Raw genomic sequence first — 24,912 nt, forward strand, 5'->3', positions numbered from 1 at the left:
AGTCCAGCAAGAAACTTGTTAACAGCTGCTGATGTGAACGTTTGATGCTCACGCTGGTTAAGGCACTTCTTGTGGATGAAACTTCAGTGGGCAGAATATATAGATAGGCTGTGTACAGATTTCATTACTATTGCTTGTATTTAGCATTTTAATGTCAAATAGTAAAGAAAAAAAGTGATTGATGGAGAAAGACTTTGCTGAACCCATAGTGACAGGCAATTTCTCGGAGACCTTGTTAACATTTATTATCATGCAGAGGAACACGAACCCCAGGCTTTTCTTAAACAGCTTCCAAGGGGAATTTGGAAAGGATTTGGACCTCACTTTGGTGAACTTGTAAGTTCTTTTTTACATGTAAATCATAACTTTGCTTTAAATTCTGTAGAAATGCCAGGGTATTGGTTCGTGGGAGATATTTTCATATTTAGTTGAGCTTCTGTTATTTTATATTCCACCGTGTAATTCATACATTTGACTTATTAAACATACCATCTGCATTTTATTAATAAATAATTTTGCTGTTAGGTCTTGCAGAGAACGTTTCTGTATGATCGGCAAACAAGAAGGTGATGTTAAAAGGCAAACAAGCTCAGGGGTGTCTTATTAAAGACAGAGGAAGCTGTGTGGTGAGCTATTTTTCGCACAGTGTCAATTATTTTTTATTTAAAAGGTAATGATTCTAATACTGCTTATTTAATGATGTTAATGATAATGCAAAAGATATCTAGTATAAATGAGTGAAGGAACATAATTCTTGTTTTGTTTTGAAGAAAAGGTACTTGAGTCTCAAATGCGGCTGTTGGGGCTGCATAACACAATACATTTTGGGAAACAGGTCTAAAAAATGGGCCTGGTGAAATGGAAACTAGTGCAATTTTTTTGTGAATGCTATAATGAGTAAATACTTGAAGTGATGACATAGTTGAATACATCGTGTAACGAAACAAAGGGCAATAAAAGTATGTTTAAAGAATGAATACTTTTCCCCAAATCCTTTTTGTTGAAAAAAAAAAAAAAAAATGTCTGCAAGAGATTATGACGGTGTTACCACTACCACTGATGTTTGTATAAATGCATGTATACCCATTTAAGGATGTTTACATGCCTCAGCCCTATTACTCCCATGCATTTAAGTTCATGTCCATCACAAAACTTCAGCTATGCCTATCACACTGTGTCAATGTCTCAGTGAAGAAATAAGAGTTGCTTTCTCATTATGCTGATGGGGAATTGTCTCATCATGACCAGCATATCTCATTTGATTTGATCATTCTCTTCAATGGCCCAATGAAGCACCAAATTGCATCAATCTCTCTCTTTTGTCAGTCTAATCATTCTTTCTGTTCAGCTTTCCAACAGTTTTCAACTGTTCTCGCTGCCAGAGAATGAAATGTTGACATTTCACATTAGATGCTGTTGTGTTTGCAATGAAAAGCTGACAAATTAATTTGATGTTTTAAAATGTGTGAAGGCTGAACTTATCGAGGTAGAGATCAGACATATGTAAAGCAGTGATTCTTACACTGTAAAAAATTTCTAACCCTCCCAAATCAAAAAATTTCAAGTGACCGATAACATCTAAATTTTTCAATTGGCCCAAGTGAAATTCTGTAAATTATAAAATGAAATTTACAGATTTTCACTTGGGCCAATTGAAAAATTTAGATGTTATCGGTCACTTGAAATTTTTGATTTGGGAGGGTTAGAAATTTTTTACAGTGTAAATGGTCATGCTTTTGGGACCTTTATGTTCGTGGCAAGTTCCAAAATAGTGTAAAAAAAAATAAATGTTTTTTTATATATTTATTAATGGTAATGCGTCAAGGGGATGACACAGTTGCTCAGTGGGTTGCACTTTTGCCTCAGAGCAAGAAGGTCCTGTTGTGGCAAAAAACAATATTAAACAATCATCATCACTGCATAAGAGACACCAAGAATCAAATTGTATTTTAAAAGATATTTATTCTCTTGCAAGAGGCTTAGTCACAAAATCACAGCAGCTACCCAGTGACGTGAGCAAGACCTGACACCCAGCCCTGGAAATTCCCTTCTTATACTCCTTCTTCAAGGTCCTTTCTCTGTAGTTTTCCACTCACCCAGCATGGCCACATCCACATCACATTTAGAATAGAATGACCCCTCTAACCCCCCTTGGCTAAATTATCTTCCATACCTAAAGAGTTAAAGGTTCTTAACCATTGTGTGTCTTGCTTACGTCAGGTGTACAAACATACATATATCCTGTTCACATTCCACAATATAGACATGTGACACATTATGTTGCAATATATGTTGAAGATCAATGGAAATCAAATTTTTTCCATTACAGTCCCCAGTTTGAGTCCTGGCTGAGCCGGGAGGCCTTTCAGTGTGGAGTTTTGCATGTTCTCCCTGTGTGCTCCATTTTCCCCACTATATGCAGTATAGGTGAATTGAAGATACTAAATTGTCTGTTGGTGTGAATTTGTGTGTGTGTGTGTGTGTGGGGGACTGTGTGTGAGTCCCAAGCCATGTATTATGGATGGTTGGGGAAAGACCTGGCTACACCTTTGAAAAAAATCATTGCCAAGAAAATTCATTGCCAGTTTCTACGGCAAGAGATTGCACATAGAAAATCACCAAGAGTCAGATACGACTGAAAAAGGTTAATACGTTAATTTATAAAGAGGCTTTTTTTTAATAGTTTGAGTGTTTGATTTTTAAATGTTTTGACAGAAGCACCCCAGAATTATTAATAATATTGATAACTCTATAATGTGGTTTTGCATTATCGCATTAGTGCATGTCTCACAACCTTTCCATGTTGCAACTTTGACTTAAATAACAGACAGGTGAATCATTTTCTCCTCCATTTATTAAAAGTTAATAAACGTATTTATTTTTATATGCTATCTATGCATAAATTATGCGGTTTGCATTTAGCATTGTTTTCCCCTGCTGTTTGTGACCCTATCAGAACTGTTATTAATTGATTCCCCAGTTGAGAACCACTGATATATAACAGCTGTGGATTAAGCTAATAGACAATTAAATGAACAAAAGTTCTTGTGACTTGTTTCAAATACGTTCAAAAACGGGCTAGCATTTTGCATTTAACTAAACTACCTTACAGTGCACAATCTCTATACTTGCATACTACTGTGCTACTGGCGTAAAGTCTCTAACATTACTGCCCCCTGTCTTTATCAATTGTTAAACAAAATACAGACATGTAAATGCATGTCACCATTTCTTTTGATGCTTTAGATTCAATGGGAAAGGAAAGGGGAAGATATGAGCTTGTTGTGACTCAGATTTGAGAGAGGTCACCTAGCGAAATCTGCGGAGGGTGAGATGTTTGAGGTGCTGCAGGAGAAATCACACACTGTGAGGCCATATGGTGTAGAGGGAAGAGGGAAGAAGTAATAGCCACATTAAATCATCCCAGATTACTGCGGTAAATCAAAACAATCTGTTTTAATAAGCTTAATTAGCTGAAATGTTCCCGAGAGTTGGCCGCACACTGGGAATCTGAAATAAAAAGTGCTTTAACTTGTTGTATTAATGTCAGGAAACGACTTTATGTGGCAGCATGAAACATTACAGAGGTTGGAAGATAGATATGAAGAGAAGAGCTGAGAAATCGAGATTAAAAACTCAAATTGCAAGAAAAACGAAAAAAGGGGAGAAGAAGAGACCAAAGCATACAGCATGCGAGAAGGAGACAGATACAAATGTAGGAGAGGAGGAGGAGAAGGAAAAAATGTTAGAGCAAGCGAGTGTGAGAAAGAAAATCACCGGGGGGGGGGCTTGACTGAGGAGGCTGATTAGAGATGCGGTTTGATGTCAGGACCAGTGCACATTTTTTACCTAATAGAGAGGCATTGATTTCAATGAAAGAGTTGAGTGTTCATGCGTCTTTCCATTATCTGCATCACAGACAAAAAGAAAGAGAGAGCGAGAGAGAAGTGAGGGGGAGGGAGATGTGGCATGTCAGCGTGTGATCCTTTGCCATTGAATAATTCACTCTCCGTGCATTTAAATTGTGAGGAGGCTCTTAGTTTCTTTGAGCTGAATTACAAACTCAAATCACCTCAAGTCTTCACCATCACTGATGAAGAGAGCTCATCTATTCACAGCTTATGTAAGAGGGGGAGGACAACCATTTGGTGAGATAAATGAAATGCTAGTTGGTAAAACATGACTGAGGTTGGTGATAAAACCAGGATGAACATTTTTAAGTGAAGGAATCTGTATATTACAGATTATTGTGGTAGTTAATCGACGTCTTTTCAATAATAAGACTCCAGACTTGATTCTCAGTGTAGTTTCAGACTTTTGGACTCAAATTTGTACCTTCATCTATTAAATACTGGACTCTGATTTGTCGATCGCAGTAACGCTGTGTATCAGACCTTTCATGTCTCTCATATCACACTGCAGACTTACTCTTGATTCATACAAACAGAACTGGTGCTATTGATTGTAGAGAAAATTCACTACTTTAATACTGTTTCAGTGTTTGTCTTGTCGCTATAGGCTGATTGTTTTGTACATTATGTACTCTTTTTTTAGTAGGAGTTTTAAGATTTGTTGTGGAACTAACTGTACATTGTCCTTTATGCATATATTATAGTTGATTGGGATTCTATGGGGAAAAAAATGCTTTCATGACGTGTTTCTTTGGTTTATGAGAGTCTGTAGTGCATCCTAGAGAAAAAACTAGAGTAAAAGAAGAGGATAAATAGAGAATAGACTGCAGTTATCTGCAGTGAAATAGAGTCCAGTCAACAAGACACTGAGTGAATCTGTAATGTCACAGCTCTCTGAGCTCAAACCTCAAGACACCATGGGGAGATAAGTCTTTTTTTTCATGCATTTCAGGCATTTCTTTCGGATATGCGCTTTGTGTTATCATCTTTTTTTATTTTATTAAAACACATGAAATTATCCTTGAAAAGTTATTATTAGACTTTTTGTTAAAAACATATTTAAGTAGATTTTTAAAGGAACACTCCACCGTTTTTTCATATTAAACTATGTTATTCCCTTAACTAAGACGAGTTGATACATGCCTCTCTCGTCATACCAGGACACTTTGATAGCACTTAGCTTAGCCCAGTTCATTCATTAGGGACCAAACAGAGATGAAGTTAGAAGCGACCAAACACCTCCACGTTTTCCCTATTTAAATACAGTTACACGAGTAGTTACACGACCAAGAATGGTGACACAAAATAAAACGTGGCGCTTTTCTAAGCGGGTAAAAAGGATAACTATAATGTATGGCGGAATAGCACTTGGGAAGTTGGGAGCACTTCGACTCGGCGCAGTAAAAAGTCACGTTGGTTCTAATGACAGAAGTGAGAGGGAGAGGATTTTTCAGGCGTGACTTTTTACTGCGCCGAGTCGAAGTGCTCCCAAGTACTAGTAGAAGTTAATTCTAACTTCATCTCTGTTTGGACCCTAATGAATGAACTGGGCTAAGCTAAGTGCTATCAAAGTGTCCTGGTATGACGAGAGAGGCATGTATCAACTCGTCTTGGTTAAGGGAATAACATAGTTTAATATGAAAAAAGGGTGGAGTGTTCCTTTAACCATATTTTTTTCCCGTTTTAACCATGCATCTAACAAAATGGGGTGAAGCTTATGCTTTGAAAATGAGTGCAGAGCCATGCTATTTTTGTCCAATTAATTTTTATTTCCTGGGTTAATTAGTCATGGCGAGCAACTGTGAACTAGCGGTACATCTTTGTGTTGATGAATTCAGCCTTCTTACAAATGCTATTACAAGAACAACTCTAAGCTGCATTGAATTTTTTCAAAGTTTATAATCAGCAGCCGTATCATCTGCAAAGATAATTTGATCCTCATCTGATCTGCATCTATGGGCACAGTCACTGTAATTCCTTCTAATCTGTTCTCTAGATAGCCAGCAGCATTTGTAAGAGTATTATTAATTATTGTAAAGGGTATGTTGCAACTTGTCACAGGTTCTTGTAATAATATTATCCGTAATTATTTGCGGCAAACTGAATTATGCACAGTTGTTTACATTTTCAAACAATATTCCGTTTTTTCATTTATAGGGATGCACAATATATTAAGATTCTTGCCTTTTACCAATGAGACAATATTTTCATGTTATGGCCGTCTATAAATGTTATAATTCTGATGTTAAAATTCTATACTATTTTGTCTGAGGAAATGAAAAACAAAACTCTAAAAACTCATTAATCATTTTAAATGCTACAAGTGCATCACAACGTACAGTATAAAGATGAGATTTGATAAAGATAACATTTAACAGCAAGGCGATAACTGACCTACAATATATTTTGTGCATCTCTGTTAATTTATAATTGATAAGCAATAACACCCCATCAGACAATTTTAAACATCTCACAAATTGCTTTTGATTCTCAATGTTCAATGCGTGATAATGGTTGGGATTTTTTGAAGGATATCCATCCGAGTGACTTCCAATAGCTGTCTGTTTGTTTGTTTGTTTTTTTCATTTATCCACAGGGAGCATAAGCTTGTTAAAGAGATGATTCCTATCTCTACTCTTCATGTTCCCTATTCTTCCCCATGCTCTCTGAACCGCCTCTCATCTCAAGCTTTCTAATAAACGTACTAAAGGTTAATGTACACGAGGGATTGTAGTTCGAGTGAGTTTAAAATAAGCCCTCACTGCCGGTTAATTCTTTCTCTCTAATGAGCAACTCCATCTCCTCTTGTTTATTCTTCCTCATATTTTGCACCATCCGTGGGAGTGAATATAGATTCCGCACTGGAGCTCAGGGATTTGAGGGGAAAATCCTCACTCCGCTTGACTGGACTTTACCCCGTGGGTATTTGGCTCAGTCCGTGAAGGCAAGCAAAGCGCACAATTCCTGCAGTATACTCCATCAGTGGTTCCCCTCTGTAGGTTTAGCATATAGACGTGTCCTGAGGTTTGTGCAGCTGCTCGAGTGCGAGTGGAGGTGGTTTGAGACATCTAGTAAATCTCACATAGACCCTCTTTTCAGCCTTTTGTGTTCAACGACTTTACAGTTTCCATACATGCCATATGACTCTTTTTGAGACCCTCCCGTGTTCCCGTTTTTTCCCTTCTGTATTTTAAATTGTTCAGAAGTAGTTCAGTGCAAGCATCTGGTATGTATCTCTCCCTCTCTAGTGAGGATCATGTCTCTCATCGCATTAACTGCTCATACTGTGATGAGAACCCATAACATTCAAATAGACAAATGATCCTAATGTGTTTGGAATATAAGACCGTAGGTGTCCTGTTGACAGAAGTATGCTTTTGTGTGTGTGTGTGGTTAATAACAGCATCCCATCCTCAACAACCAAGCTCAACATGTTTTATCCCATTAAGTTTCACTAGATTCTTAAATACGTTATTTCCTTGTGTAAGCCTCATTAACGTAGCACCCGGACAAGCTCAATTTCCTTTTTTTATTTTTTTTTATATATTTTCTGTTTGTGTTTATATGCAAAGTCATAAAAAGCTCTTCTTTTTACAGGATATTATTGAGGTTAAATATATACATAGTGCAATATCATCCACAAGGAGCTGTCAGGGGTTCAATTTTGAAAATAATTATTCCCCAATCTGCCCTGGTTCAACTATTATTTGAGCATACTGATGAATTTAGTGGCCTTATTATTTTGTATTATAGTTTCCTATAATCTTTGTTTTCCCCTCAGCTCTTTTCTATAGGCTTACTGCATCTTTGTTTACTGCAGACTTTTACGTGGCATTGATTCAACAAGGTGCTGAAAGCATTCTTTAGAAATGTTGGCCCATATTGATAGGATAGCATCTTGCAGTTGATGGAGATTTGTGGGATGCACATCCAGGGCACGAAGCTCCCGTTCCACCACATCCCAAAGATGCTCTATTGGGTTGAGATCTGGTGACTGTAGGGGCCATTTTAATACAGTGAACTCATTGTCATGTTCAAGAAACCAATTTGAAATGATTCAAGCTTTGTGACATGGTGCATTATCCTGCTGGAAGTAGCCATCAGAGGATGGGTACATGGTGGTCATAAAGGGATGGACATGGTCAGAAACAATGCTCAGGTAGGCCGTGGCATTTAAACGATGCCCAATTGGCACTAAGGGGCCTAAAGTGTGCCAAGAAAACATCCCCCACACCATTACACCACCACCACCAGCCTGCACAGTGGTAACAAGGCATGATGGATCCATGTTCTCATTCTGTTTACGCCAAATTCTGACTCTATCTGAATGTGTCAACAGAAATCGAGACTCATCAGACCAGGCAACATTTTTCCAGTCTTCAACTGTCCAATTTTGGTGAGCTCGTGCAAATTGTAGCCTCTTTTTCCTATTTGTAGTGGAGATGAGTGGTACCCGGTGGGGTCTTCTGCTGTTGTAGCCCATCCGCCTCAAGGTTGTGCGTGTTGTGGCTTCACAAATGCTTTGCTGCATACCTCGGTTGTAACGAGTGGTTATTTCAGTCAAAGTTGCTCTTCTATCAGCTTGAGTCAGTCGGCCCATTCTCCTCTGACCTCTAGCATCAACAAGGCATTTTCGCCCACAGGACTGCCGCATACTGGATGTTTTTCCCTTTTCACACCATTCTTTGTAAACCCTAGAAATGGTTGTGCGTGAAAATCCCAGTAACTGAGCAGATTGTGAAATCCTCAGACCGGCCCGTCTGGCACCAACAACCATGCCACGCTCAAAATTGCTTAAAGGGATAGTTCACTTTGAAATTAATTTTTGATATGTTTTAGCTTACCTCAAGGGCATCCAAGATGTAGGTGTCTTTGTTTCCGCAGTAGTTTCAATTTTGATATTTTTAGGTCAAACCGTTCTTGTCTGTCAGTCATATAATGCAGGTCTATGGTCACTGGCTCAAAACACAAGCACAGAGTCCAAATTAAAACAATTCCCCATCGTCCAAATGAAACAATTCCCCATCATAAGTACACATTGATGGCCTAAGACACGAAACGAGCGGTTTGTGTGAGAAAACGAACAGTATTTATATCGTTGTTATCTCTTGAAAACAGCACACGTCCAAATGATCTGAGGCCGCGGGCGGGTATAGATGTATACACTAGATGTCGCTTGGCTACGGTTTCGTTCCAATGAACTGCAGTAGCCAAGGCTAATTTTTTTTTTTTTTTTTTTTTGAAATTAATACTTTTATCCAGCAAGGATGCACTAAATTGATCAAAAGTGAGAGTGAAGACATTTATAGTGATACAAAAGATTTGTATTTCAAATAAATGCTGTTCTTTTGAACATTCTATTTATCAAAGAATCCTGAAAAAAAGGTTACCTAACAAAACATTTTTAAATGGTAATTATAGCAGTGATTTTCTCTTTTAGCTTCCAACATGAAACATAGATGGCAACAGTTAGGGAGACAAATCATCGCCTGGCAAACTTTAGTAAACTGCCCTCAATCATGACACAATGTTTTGTTACTGCAATTACATGTGTCAAAATGTGTGATGGAGTGAAGACATACCTATTTTCCATATGCTTTGTTTGCACTGCATTTGGAGAAGAGAAACACATCTCTGATACGGTTGTAATAACAGTTAACATCTATGTGTTCAGTTCAGTTCTGTAGACATGTTGTTATCACGTGAATTTAGAATTTTTCAAGGCTTGTTAAATGTGGTTGTCGCTCCTGTAAACCAAACTTGTGTTCAAAACAGGATTAAGCAGAAGTGACAGCCTTATCTACCTGCACGTGGCCTCTGTGACTTTTTAACCACACATCAACAAATCTCATTCCCTAGCCAGTGCATCCTGGCCAGTCTCAGCTCTGCACTGATTGATTTGGCAAGAAACATTGTGGTCGCACAGCCTTGCAGTGGAGTACCGCTGTTCTCCATAATCGCAGTGAAACAGAACGCCTCAGCGGCCCTCAGGGCAGCCCGTTTGTCTGTATAGATCAGTGTGCCAGATGGGAGTCCATGTTGGGATCATGAGCAAGCTAATGCATCATCCCACTGTTTAGAGCCCTAGCACCAGAAAAGACTCCTACAGTGTCATAAATTGCAAGTTTGCAACAATTAGTTTAAAAGGGATGCAAATGGGTCGTCCTTCAGTATCCTATATAATATTCACACTGAAATCCCTAGTAAAGTTTGGCATGTTTATGGCAAGTAAATGGGCTGACCTTAGTGTATTTAGATTGAGACTAGTGTATTTCTATCTTTGGTTGTAATAGAGAAAATGGGCACATTTAGTAATAGTAAAGACCTGCTTTATTGTGCAAATGATCAAATCTGTCTAATTCTGTTCCATATATGACTATTTTTTTTGTAAATGCAACTTTATATCTCACAACGTGACTATGTGTTTTTTTAAACTTCATCATTCACATCACAATTACCTTTTTAATGTTTTATTCGGAAGCATAAATGGGCTTCCATATAGATCACTAAGCACGACATTATCGATAACTTTCGCCCGTCTTTATCTGTGCTCATATGAAAATCTAATGGTGCTGTGTTGGTTATGGACCCAATATAGTGTGGATAATAAGTATGGAAATGTCTACAAATGGTCAGTTCTGTGTAAACATATTGATTTTTGGCTTTGTTTGGTTTGTTTTCCAGGCGTTCCGATGGCCAATTGGGAGTCAAGTGGATGGAGACGAGATGCTGGAGATCCAAGTGTTTAATTACAGCAAAGTCTTTACTAACAGGTATGATAATTCAATACATTTGCTGTGTGACTTCAGATCAGCTCAAAAAAGATTGCAGCCTATTAATATTCTGAATGTATAGTATTTATTGACTGACGTCATCTATCTAGATTTAAGAGGCTATGATCAGAAAATACATTATAAACAGTACACATACAAGGATTATTGCAGTCTAAAATAAATCTAAACAAGATATTGAGTGGAACAAGGCTATAAACAAAGCCTAAGTAATTAACATTCATGGCTTCAACCTATGGTCTCCAAACACACTCCAGCAACAAAGCATTGGCTATTTAAATGTTCTCTTAGACAAACTAAGGCTTGTTTGTTTAGCAATAAGTCTTTGTTATTTCCATCGGATCATACAGGACCTCATAACGCGTACATTTTCTTTGTGATGCTGGTTTTCATAATATGTTGTATTGACAGTCCATTAGCAGTGTAGATTAATCGAGCCTTTTAGGTATTTTGAAATGTTGCACATGATAACTGGCCTACTTAATCATAGCCTTCATAATAATATGCATCTATCTATCTATCTATCTATCTATCTATCTATCTATCTATCTATCTATCTATCTATCTATCTATCTATCTATCTATCTATCTATCTATCTATCTATCTATCTATCTGTCTGACAGTTTTTACACTCAATGATTTACACTCATTCCCGAGATATGAATGAGAGAGCAGCCACAGAATAGAGGTTCGCCTATCAGTTCTGGTTATAGTATTTTCTAGAAACTTGTTGATTGGATGCAGTGCAGTTTATTTCCTGTCCATGTACCTGTCAGTATTAACTCTGTGAAGTTTTTCTCCCACTACTCTGAAGGAGTGCTCTGTCCTCTAGAGGTGGTGGATAGGCTGACAATCTTTACTAGCTGTTCTCCACTAAATGACGTGCAAATTCTGTGGCCTTTTGTTCTCCTGATGCACACGTCAGTGTGAGTTGGTGCGTGCGAGTGTATACGGTTATCTTGGTCTGGCTACATCAACGTGACTTGGTAAATTTGCAGCTGTCGTGAGCACAAGTAGAAAAATCTATCATGATTATTAAGTTAATTTAATTGTAGTACAATCAATGGTCAGCACTTTGTTTTGTTATCATGGGCATTGTTTAGAGCTGACAGTGACACCTGTGAATAGATCACAATGTATAAGAAGAGCATCTGATGAATAATTCACATGCCTCTGTGACATATGTTAACCGCGCCACTCATTAGCTATTTGTTTGTTATTTACAGATGTAATTTCTATCCATCATATGCATTACGTAGCTGACCTGATCGTGATCTATGCGAACTCAGCAGATCGGGACAAAACACCAGGTGTGAGACCGTTGTGTACACGCAGCAGACCGATGTGTAGCTCAGAAACTCTATCTTCCTTATGACAGTCGAGGTTATACATTACATTAGAGGTGAACAATTCCTAGCCTTGGGAAGATCAGGCAGTAATTGAGAATTAATGGTGATTCATTCAACATTGCTGTTGTTGTTGTTTCATGACCAACTGACCACCAGGTGGTGACGTTGTAGATACCTGCAATAGCATTAATAGGATCCCATCCTGCAAAAAAAAGACCATATGAGAAGAAATCAAATAGATAATAAATAGTTTGGGTATCAGTAAAGAAAAAGAAATTGATACTTTAATTCAGCAAGGACACATTAAACTGATCAAACATGACAGTAAAGACATTTTTACTGTTTCAAATAAATGCTGTTTTGAACTTTTTGAAGAATCCTGAAAAAAGGTATCATGTTTGTGACACATAAGCACCAAATCAGCATATTAAAATTATTTCTGAAGGATCATGTGACACTGAAGACTGCAGCACTGGCTGTTGAAAATTCAACTTTTCCATCACATGAATAATATTACATTTTTTTTTTTTCTTACTGTATTTTTGATCAAGTAATGCAGCCTTGGTGAGCATTTCAAAAAACATATATGTGTTTTAAATAGTCACTGTGTTTTAAAAAGTATTGGTAGGTTAGTAATAAGCCTGTGTGTGATGTAATGTTTTATGTCAGTGAATGTATGTCAGGAATTGGGGTGCGATTTCATGCATTTAATTAGTAATATCACTAGAAGGCAGAGAGTGCACTGCGGCTCTATAACAGGATCCGTCACTGATAACTGCAGAACTGTAGATAATGTGCAGAGGAACTGCAAATTCCAGCTCAGAATTCCAACACAGCCACTCATTATATTACTCACTAACGAAATGAGAACTCCTGCCATTTCCTCTGTGTTAAATACATCCCTGCCGTGAGTTGTGCTCATTGTCATTGTCCCCCTCAATTTATATTGTGGTTATAGTCTTCACAGTAACAGTGCATTTTTAAAATTTTATAAATAAGTCGGAAATACTTACAATTATCATTTAGGAAATCTGATCTCATCTGAAATCAACTTGCATGTATCATAAGATCAATTCTAAATTGGTGTTACAGTTTTTCTCAGTCGCTTTGGTGCATTTCTCACATCACTATTTACATTTGCACAACAGTTAGTTCAATCTCCACAACATTTAGTCATGTGTGCACATCATAGTAGCAGTTTCTCATTCCTTCCAACAAATTGCAAATGCTTTTGGACATGCATCTATTGCTTTCATACAACTCTCTGCTGTTTTATAACATTATCATTTTCTCATGTCATGTCAGTCAAAATTAACTATACTTGTGAATGCTGAATAGCCATTCCATATAAAACTAATAGTCCTCATTTCATTGCTTGAGTCATTACATACAAAAATGTTGAACTAGTTGTCAAAATCTGTCAAGCAAATTTTACAAATTTTTTAAAATCTTTTTTTTCCTGAAAATGTCTCCTAAATTGAACAATTTCTCTCAGGTGAATCTCAGCTTTCACTGATGAGGAACGTCTGGATGTGCATGAATGATTACAGTACTATGTATGTTGTATGTTCAGTTCCAATATGTACTGCAATATTGTGTACAGTTGTGCACAGCTCTACCCAAAGGGAGTTTATGTGTGTTGTAAATAAGGGTGTATTTTTTTTTTTTTTTTGCACAATGCTGTGAACAAATTAGAATTGCAAAGAGCATATGCAGTAAAAATGTGAAACATACATATTCAGTGTCTTGTACTCAGTTACCTCACTAAATACAGTAATGTGTAACTTTACTGTATTTTTTTAAATGGCTGTGCAAATAGTATATAGTGCTGTCTTGAGCATGTTCAGGTAGTGTCACCAAGATCTGACTTTTTTTGCATTGGAAAACATTTACAGAGTAAACTGTCATAATGAAAACATGACAAAGCCATTTGACTATCTTGACTTTCATAAACAATGGTGTCAGGACTTTTCATCTTGATGACACTGACACTTTCATTGACATGAAAACTTGCTTTTGAGGAATGATCTATCCATTTTGAGCAAGTGACACGCTTTTGCAGGTTATCAACTAGGTTTTGCAGTTTGTACTAATTGTTTTGAGAACTGCATTAACCGTTGTGCAAATGTAAATAGTGATGTGAGAAATGCACCAAAGCGACTGAGAAAAACTGTAATATACTGTAGAAAATTCATATAAGAAAAATGGAAAAACAACATGGGATTAACTGTTGTGAATTCTCATGTTCTGACCTCTCCAAAAAAAAAGAGAATGGACTTGTCAAGGCAGGACAGTAAATTATGGAGCAGATGAAAGTCAATTGTCTGTTTGTTTGTTCAGAGGATCAATAATGTATGAGGGATCTTTAGAAAAGTTGATCGAGAGCCAGAACCTGATCCAGGATCAGTGAATTATTCACCCGTGGATGCATGCAGTTCATAGACAGTCACAAAGCCATCATTTCGCCACCGAACTGGTCGCGTATCAATCACAATGGTCTCTTTTCCTTTAATCGAGTCCCTCTAGATGAACAATGGTGCTGACTGAGTGTGTTTTCACATCCGAATACAGCTGTAGCTCAGAGGCAGGCGCTAAAACTGTTAGCGGTTTGAATGGTTTGATGTGTTTTCTCATCACATTTTCTGACTACATGGATAGGCCCGCCTGTCTTTCTCTTAGTCAGTGATGCAGTAATAGACAAGAGAGTGTGTGTAAGCTAACTACATGTGGCATTTAATTGGTCAGTCCAGAGTTCCTGGTTGCTTTTGTTCACTGCCTGTCACTTTTCATACCGAGAGATGAGTTAACAAGCAGAAAAAAATACCCATTCCTATCTCCCATGTGTTTGTTGATCTTCTTGTGTCTAGATTTGTGAGTCTTTATTCCTCTAAACTCAAAACAGACATTGTGGTTACATAAAAAGCATGTGTTTGAGTCCCTAGGAGTGATTGCAGCTGGTAGTAAAGAAATTAAACTGCCCTTTTTGATAGGAAATGTTTAAATGATTCAAAGAGGGGACAGTATTCAGATACTGTATTTATTTGCAGAATAGTGATTAAACAATAAAAAAAGTGTATTTCAATAATGTTATTTTTGAACAATACATCCAATTCACTAGTACTTTTAAGATTTTTTTTTTTCAAGATTATTCATTTTCTTTAATTCCGTTAAAGGTGCACTCAGTATGTTTTTCCTAACAAACAATAAATATGTAATGCTTTTGAAAAATCAAGTCCAGACATTTTTTTCAAGATTATTCATTTTCTTTAATTCCGTTAAAGGTGCACTCAGTATGTTTTTCCTAACAAACAATAAATATGTAATGCTTTTGAGAAATCAAGTCCAGACATTTCAGTAGTCTAATAAAAGCCGTTTTGTTGAAATCACACGACCAACACTATTATCAGACACTTTCACTCACAGAATTACACTACTGTTTGGGGTCAGTAAGATTTTTTTTATTTAAAGAAATGAATACTTTTATTTAGCACGGCCAAAATATAATCACAGTAAAGACTTGTACATTGTTTCAAATAAATGCTTTTTTTTTATTTTTTTTACTCTGTTCATTAAATAATCCTAAAAAAATCATGAACCATTTTCATCTGTGAATATAGCGAGGAATGTTTCTTGAGCAGAAAAATGTACCAAATTTCTGAAGGATCATGTGACACTGAAGACTGGAGTAACTGGAGCAGCTGAAAATTCAGCTTTTGCCATGATAGACATAAATTACATTTTAAAATAGATTTAAATTGAAGACAGTTACTTTAAATTGAATAATATTTCACAATATTACTGTATTTTTGATCAAATGAATGCAGCCTTAGTGAGCATTAGAGACTTCTTTCAAAAACATGTAAAAAATCATGGCTGACTGCTAATAGCAGTAGTAGTAAATGTAAAAATGATAAAAACAATTATAAAACAGTTGTAAAGACTTCTCTATCTTCGAAGTTCGTGATATTCGTCTCAGCTGTACATACTTCAAATATGTATCGAGTCACATATGTATGTGTGTGTGTGATAACAGTATTTTGGTATTTTTCACAAGCTCTTTGTAGCTGTCGCAGTGTATCTCCCTCACCACCCTTTCAAGCTCAGTGCACATCGGGTCAGACCAAAGTGTTAGATCGTTATTTAACACAACTGTCTGACCGAACTTCTTCTGTTTGCAGGTTAATTGGCACTTTCCGCATGGTTCTACAGAAGGTGGTGGAGGAGGGTCACTTGGAGGTGTCTGACACTCTTATCGACGACAACAACACAGCCATACGGGTGAGACGCGAGGACAGTGCATGTGCTTGTTTTTCTTCTGGTCTGACAGATCAGAAATGCTCTTTTTTTCATATAACACACACACGCACTCACAAAAACATCCATTCACATATTTCACCAGAGGGTCTAGCTTTGCACAACTTGCACAAAACCATCGTTGTCATGGTTACATGTCTACTCGGAGGCTATAAGGAACTATACAGTTTTATTTCTCTCTCTCTCTCGCTCTCTCTGATACCCACCATCATGTGCAGGTTGATTTCTATAGGGGTCCGGCTTATCCCTATGTGTCAGAATAGCAGCTCGATAATAAAGGAAATGCATCGTGTATAGCTTTAATATTAAACTTATTTTCTCCATTAAGCTTCCTTTGACTCTTGCTAATCTTATCATTTAAGATCCTTACCAGTTTGGTGGTTATTGCTCCTTTAAAAAATTTTGAACTAAGTGAATCTTAAATGCAACTTCCAAAAGTAACTTGCTTGTGACTTTAATTGACTTTATTGTAAGGAGTAGTAAGTGTTTGTCTTACACACTGTGGCAGAAACGATCTGTTCACATGCCTAAATTTGTTACATTTTCACCAATAATTTCCTTTAAACTGTCAACACTTTCATTATCTGCCCACCTTTTTACGGCACAACACAGGAAGAGTTATTGTTAAAATGTCAAAGCTGTTATGCAACACAACGCATGGTGATCACTGGCTGGTTCTTGGTCATGTTTTATCTTGCTTAAGGCTATGCAGTCATTCATTCGTTTTCCAGGACACTGAATAAAAGCTCTCTCAAACTTTGTCAAAGTATAAATTAAAACATTGTTGCTAGAAAAACAGAAAACTTTCCAAAAAATGAGCCATGGAGCCATGCACATACATGTTTTATTGGAAATATAGAAGAAGAAGAATAGAATGAGGCATTTATATAGCGCTTTCATATGTACTAGTGTACACCCAAAGCGCTTTACAATCATATCAGGGGTCTCTCCTCAACCACCACCAGTGTGTAGCATCCACTTGGATGATGCGACGGCAGCCACAGTACAACGGCGCCAGTGCGCTCACCACACACCAGCTATAGGTGGAGAGAGGAGAGAGAGTGATAGAGCCAATTCAATGTAAGGGGATTATTAGGAGGCCATGATTGGTAAGGGCCAATGTGTGGAATGTGGCCAGGACACCGGGGTTACACCCCTACTCTTTACGAGAAATGCCATGGGATTTTTAATGACCACAGAGAGTCAGGACCTTGGTTTTACGTCTCATCCGAAGGACGGTGCTCTTTTGACAGTATAGTGTCCCCGTCACTACACTGGGGCATTAGGACCCACACAGACCACAGGGTGAGCACCCCCTGCTGGCCTCACTAACACCTCCTCCAGCAGCAACCTGGTTTTTCTCAGGAGGTCTCCCATCCAGGTACTAACCAGGCTCAGCCCTGCTTAGCTTCAGTGGGCAACCAGTCTTGGGCTACAGGGTGATATGGCGGCTGCTGAAATATTACCAAGAAAAGTAAGTCTTAAACTCGTCACACAGTATTGAGTGACGATATGTCAGATGTTTCTCCTCCACTTCTACCCATTTCATCCTTGACTCAGTGCAATTCTGACACTGTTTGTTAAGCAACTTTTATTTTATGGAAAAATGAGATCATGGTTCGTACTTTCATGCATTTTGATCCACTTGTACTTACACTGTGCAAAAAACCACTGGTCAACCACTGAGACCTCAGCAAAGCTTGAAATTTGTCTTGTTTAATTAAAGCAGGGGTTATATCTAAGTAAAGCTGTTCCAGGGCTCAGGTTCTCCCTTTTGTATGACATGTACCCCTGGGAGAAGTGACCATCAGGCGGTTGACAGAGATAAGCTGGACTGAGGCTAAATTGTTCCTTGTTCCTCTTAATGAGTTTGTAAACATGAGAAGGAAAGGGTAACTGATGCTGACAGACTGCCACATGGGTTAGCTAGCATGACCCTAACCTTAGCACTTAACCCTAACACCTCACCTGAACCTCTCTTCAGCTTAAAAGTTGTGTCTGGGTTAGACAAGTGCCTTTATTGCTTGTGAATTCTGAGAGTGTATTCTTATTAAAAAATCAATTTAGTTTTTTGTTCAGAAGCCTACTTGAAAGAACATGCACAAAAAGACAGTCATATTTATGCTATTATATTATATTATTCAGTAGTCCACTTGAAAAAGATAGACATGCCATATTCAAGTTTTTACTGGGCATATGACATACTGTATACTGTATGCATAATTCATTTTCAACTTTTTTGCTGTTGTATTTCAGACAAATATTTCCATAGAGATCAAATATCAGACCATGGACGGGAGTGTGAAGGTGTGGAGCGACGGTGAATTCCTTGATGTTCCGGATGACTGTGATGGAACCTTTCAATTTGAGACAGACAGTTTGCTATCTGGACGCAGCCTGAGCTCCGGGACGTCACCTGGACGATCTATCCACGGCATTCCCACATTCCGCAAGTGAGTGTGTCTTCTTAGCCGATCACTGTTAACACAATCACCCTCGGTATGTAGTGGCTTATATTGCACAGATAACTGTGATGAAGAAGATGACGAGGAGGAAATTAGATTAAGCATTCTTGCATATTTATTATTGTATTTGACATATCAAGTCAAGAGAGTTTTAATGGCATTCCTCTGTATAGAGACATACAATGGAACAAATGTCTTGCCTCACAGGACCACAGTGCTATATAAACATATATGTATATTAAATCAATTTTTGCTGAGTAATGAATACATGGACAAGTTAAATGTGTGGGATGTATTGATTTCCTCTAAGCATTTCAGTCTCCACAGGGCATTTAATCCATAAATTATAACCATATACAGACACAACACTATTCCGTCATGGTTTGTGCGTGGGCACCATTAGTGGTTTTATGTGGATATGTTTACATACTGATGTGTATGAATGATTAATGTTAGGGGGTGTTTGTTAAAAGGTACTATTAGGAAAATTAGAGCAGCCACAATAGAGATTTTTAGTGCTTTTGAATGGTTGTTTGGATTGTTTCATTTAGATATTGGATTTGATAATGGCAATTAATTAGTAATTGTTCAAACAACAAGTCACATTATTATCGAAACAAATAGTGATTCTGGAATTTTAGATTCAAGCAAGTGATGAAAGGTGATGTTTTTATCTGTTCTGATTCACCTTGCTTGCCTTCTCATTTCTCTATCATTTTGTCTTCATTTAAACTTCACTTTCTTCTGGATAACTGCAACTTCTCATGTCTTCACTCAGGATTCACTGTCATGAGATGAAGTGATGTTTGAGACAGTTTGTATCTATACGCTATTCTGTTCACGTTGCCTCTGGAAATGGGCCTTATATTCATGCATGATAATAGTTACTAATAAAGCAACTTAAGCATATTTTAATTTAGCATTAATTAACTGCAGATGGTAACGATAAATGAGAAGAGACAGGGAAAGGAGAAGCGAAGGAAGCGTTCAAGTCTGAATAAATAGGATGTGATGTGATAGGTTATTATGCATTGCGAAGTTTGCATAGATGACAGCTACTTAGTCAGACAAACAAACAAACACACACACACACACACACACCCCAGAGAAGTCAGCTTATTTTCTCCCAAATAAAGCGTGTGGAGTCCTTAGAGAACATATTTCCTGTTTCTGACCAGGAGTGAGCACAAAAGCAATGTCTTTGATGCTTTATAGATGATTTTTTAGCTCACATCAAAAGTTTGCAACATCTTCAAAGACTTGAGACATGCTTATGCTTTGTATTCCAAGCATCTTCCTAGTTCTGAACTGAATATGTTTTTTTTTTTTTTCAAAGAGTTTGGCTTTTGTACTATTTTCACAGCAGTCAGCATCTTTACCTCTTTGAATAATTCATATTAATAAGAAAAGGTATGTCATTTATGTATCTAATTAGAAAAGTTGGACAATCTGGACACTGAAAAAAACATATTTTGAGATATTTCTTTTAGACACTTAAACATTACAGCAACATAATGTAGTCATGTTAATTCAGGCATGTTAAATACCTGACATTTGCCTTTTTAATAATGTTACCCACTGTCCTCACTTGAACTTAATTCCTGGTGCTGTTTCATTATTGATTACAAGTCTTAGTTGTAAAGTTCTAAGTTTTAGTTCTAAAAGTGTGTGTTAGCTTTTTTGGAGTTTCTCTATAAAGAAAGTGTGTGTGTGTGTGTGTTGTACAGCTGAAGTTGCCAGAAGCCAGTGGAATGTAGTGAAGCTTCAGATCTGAAGTAAATGCTAGTCCTCTCTAATGACTAGACCCCTCTCTCATCTCCCCCCCCTCTCTCTCTCTCTCTCTCACCCTCTCTCTTCCAACACATCTCTGCCTTTTCTCTTTCTAGTTTATTTCCCTATAGAGTCATGAGTTTGTGGGTACTTGAACTTGCACTGAAAAGGCACCTTACATACTTAGATATTCTGTATGTGACAGTCTAATGTCCATGCACAGTTGCAGGAAAAAGAGTATGCCTAATACATTTTTTTAAAATAATTATTTTCCACAACAAACACTGACTGAAATATTTTATTTCGCATCAGGCAAAGCCCTCTTGTGAATTGCAGGACGGCTCTGACCAACATCTCCAATCGAGTTTTCTTTGCTTTAATTACCCCGGGCTTAAAGTTAAAAAAGAAAATGATTGTTAAAAATAGATGTAAAAGTTTATTAAATGCATTTATGGTGAGATTACTATATTGTCATGTCAATCCGTGTTCATTTTGACCACGAACCATACGCTGTCACTTTAATTCAGCGCATGCAGCACAGCAATAGACTCGTTGCGGTAACGATCTCTGCACTGCTGTATACGCACCGCACCTGGAACGCATTGCCGGACCGCATCCGCGTGCACTGTGAAATCTCTAACCTCTTAACGTGGTACGGAAAAAAATTGAGCACTGCAAACGGAGTATGTGTGAAACAGTCGTAAGTGTGTGAAATATCTACACAGTCCTTTGTTTTCCATCATTTTATAAGGGTTTTGTTCTTTTCTTTACATGCCATTTGAAGAGCTCCTCAAAAGCACCTGCATCATTGAAATAACCTGAAAAAGCTTTTGATACCTCAATTGGACCAGCTTCTATCAGCCTTTTGTGTACAACATTATTATCATATAGAGAGCATTGTATGTTTACTTTCAGCATTAGGATGAGGTGCTTTCATGAGAGCGAAAGCATTCTTCTCCTGAGCTTGGGGCAATGAGGGGCGAAAGCTTGCAGCCAAATTAAACTTTACAGAACAAAGGGATTTTCACAGGGAGGTTTATCACTTTAGAGCTGCTGCATTACTCTAGTGGTTCAGTTTGTTGTCTTCGTTGCAGTCTAATGTTCAGCCTCCATTGCTCCATTCTTTTGTTCTTGTCTCCTACTTGCATAAAACTGTCACTTTGAACCCCCCACACACTTTAAAAAACTAGGGCACAAAAGCTCAAATGTGCTCGTTATTCAATAATTCATTACTTTAATAGAGTGTGGCATCGATGAAATAGAATTGTGCGTCTTATTAATTTACGCATCGCTGTAAACAAAAAATTGCAATACAAATTCAAATGAGACTCAAAAGAGGTTTAAAATGTCTAATTGTTTAAAATGTGCATTATATTTAGGATTTTGGAGTGAACCTACATGGGAAAAAGTAATTGTCAATGTTACTGTACGTTACGCCACATCTTTGTTCTGATCAGCGATTTGAAATAAAGAACAGGCATTGAGTTCCTGTTTTAGCTTTTAGCTGTTTTTGTCACCAGAGAAACTCACATCAGACACCAGTAGATCCTCCTAAGCGCTTGAGTGATACATAATTCATTGTGCTGCTTTATGCTTTTCAATGCATCCCATTTATCTCTGTTTAAATGTATTGCTGTGTATTTATTCCATGTCATGGTTGAGAAATGGCCAGTGATATACACAGATACTTTTCATTGACACGAATGATTTTCTCTATTTTAGCTGATCACACACATACTTAGAGGACATTTTTTTCAGCAAGGACGCTTTAAATGGATCAAAAGCGACAGTGAAGATATTTATAATGTTACAAATGATTTCTATTTAAAATAAATGTTCTTTTAAACCTAATATTCATCAAAAATCCTGAAAAAAAACATATCATGGTATATTAAGCAGCACAACCGTTTTCAACTTTGATAATAATAAGAAATGTTTCTTGAGCATCAAATCAGCACATTAGAATGATTTCTAAAGGATCATGTGACACTGAAGACAAGAGTAATGATTCTGAAAATTCAGCGTTACCATATATATATAGGAATAAGTTACATTTTAAAATACATTAAAATAGAAAACAGTTATTTTAAATTGTGATAATGTTTCATTTCACTGTTTTTCATATTACTGTTTTTTACTGTAATGTTGATCAAATAAATGCAGCCTAAGTGAGTCTAAGACACTTTCAAAAACAAAAAGATTTGGACCGACCCCAAACTTTTGAACGGTTGTGTATGTTAAATCTTGCTTTAAACATTTGCTTTTGAGTACTGCATTATGCCATTTTTGAGGATTTGAATATATTTATGTGTGCGTAGAGCTGCACAATTCTGGATGAATTGGGAATAATCATTTTTGTTTGTTTAAAATGAGATCACAATTTCTGAATAGACAACTAAACAAAATAACATGTAATTTCCTGACAAAATGTTAATTGCTGCAGTCTATAATTAATTTGAATTATTTTTTTATTTTTAAATTGGTTTGAATGAATGATTCAATGACTTACTCATAAAGACTTAACATTGAGCATATAACTACTGTTCCCAGAAGGAGGGAAACAAGGTACAGCACATGGCTGTTCTGTACAATTGGCACAGTGGATTACTGGTGGCAGTTTTACAACAATTGAGGATATTTACAGTAGAAGATGTAGGGACAGGGCTCTTTTATTAAGGACACTTCCCACCCTGCCTATGGACTGTTTGCCCAGCTTCCCTCAGGAAGAAGGCTGCGCTCCATCCGGGCAAGAACAACTAGGCTCAGGAACAGTTTTTTTCCAGAGGCTGTTCAACTGACAAATTCTTGCTCTTCTAATCTGCGTGCAATAATATAGATACAGGCATGTGTAATATAGTTACGATGTTTTTTTCGTTTCAGTATTATTTAGACATTTTATGTGCAATAATATGACTATTTATGCCCTAATTTATTACTAATTATTGCACTGTTTTTATTCTTGCATTGTCTATTCTAGTTTTTTTATTGCTATTATGTTATTTACTGACGAAGCTGCTTAGACATACAACCTAGTTTCTAATGTTTTTATTGGATATAATGTTTTTATCTTGTGTTTTGACCGGGACCTTAGTACTTAGTTTAGTTCCTTCATGTAAAAATGTGTGTGGAATGACAATAAAAGACCCTTTAACCCTTGAACCTTGACTATGGGATATTGCGCTCTTGTGCCATTTGCTGAAGACACCTTTATTCACGCCTGAAAGGATAATGACGCATGACGACGTGGGCGGGTTTACCTGCACACAGCATATAAATGCAGTCGCATGCTTCATTCCCTTTGTTCAGTCCTGCTCTTCACCAAGCCTCAGACTGTGCAGGGCTCAGAGGTGTTGTTCCTCGTTTCCCTCCTTCTAGGAACAGTAGTTATATGCATAACTCAACGTTCCTATTCAGTCGGTTCACTCGGTACAACACATGACTATGGAACATATATTCATGCCCCACAAATTCGCTGAATTAAACGTAAGGGACCAGCACCGGCACATACCCCTATTCCTTTTTCAAGGTAGCGACGTCCACTGGTTAAAATACCCCTGTGGTGAGCATGGACTGAGTTACCATCACGGCAGTGACATCTAGTTGGTAAACTGGACAAACGTGTGCAGTGATGCCCAACTGGCAGGCGCACGAAAATCTTAAACCAAGCCAATGACATTCCCATGCCCCTTGTAGAGTGGGCACACACCCTGGCAGACAGAACCAACTCCTTATATGCTATGGACATAGCTTTCTACAGTCCAATGCGAAAGACATTGCTTAGATAGCAGCATCCCACTGCCTTTGGAAAAGATGACAAAAACTTGTCAGACGAGTACACAACCTGCATCTGCTCAATGTACCTGCGTACACCTCGCACAGGGCACGAAGCAAGTCTCATGAGTCACAAATTTTACAGGACAGGTAGCTTGAAAGAGAGTGCACTCCCAACATGACTTTAGGTGTATACGTCGCATTCAGACACAACACCACCAAACGCAAATTGGATTAATTTTTTGTCAACAGGATGGTCCGCGGATGGTCCACTCACAACATCCACGTGCAGCCCAATGTTTGTGACAGCATGGATGGTGCTCGTACAAAAGCGCATGTGCGAGTGACTTGAGCACTTGAAAACCAAATCCGCTAGATGTTTGGTGGGTGCGCACTTTGTCTTTCCATGCACACAGCCAAAGGAGCATAGTTCGAAGGCTCGCGCTCTCCAGTGTAACGTGGAAAATTAAATATACCCGGATCTTTAAAGAACTGAAAGGCAAGCAGGTGCGCAGTCTTTCCCAAGTCGAAACAGTTGTC

The 24,912-nt window shown here is 37.6% G+C and overlaps 1 protein-coding gene across 8 annotated transcripts in view; it reads left to right on the forward strand.

Moving 5' to 3' along the window:
- otofa (otoferlin a) overlaps positions 1 to 24,912 on the forward strand; it is a 67,138-nt gene that overhangs the window by 11,984 nt on the left and 30,242 nt on the right. For all 8 annotated transcript variants that reach the window (XM_084432942.1, XM_084432945.1, XM_084432946.1 and 5 more), the window contains exons 3-5: positions 10,596 to 10,684; positions 16,231 to 16,330; positions 18,623 to 18,819. In XM_084432942.1, the coding sequence (XP_084289068.1) occupies positions 10,596 to 10,684; positions 16,231 to 16,330; positions 18,623 to 18,819 (386 nt within the window). The remainder of the gene's footprint in view (positions 1 to 10,595; positions 10,685 to 16,230; positions 16,331 to 18,622; positions 18,820 to 24,912) is intronic.

Source organism: Rutilus rutilus (assembly GCF_951802725.1).
Source record: "Rutilus rutilus genome assembly, chromosome: 15".
NCBI lineage: Eukaryota > Metazoa > Chordata > Actinopteri > Cypriniformes > Leuciscidae > Rutilus > Rutilus rutilus.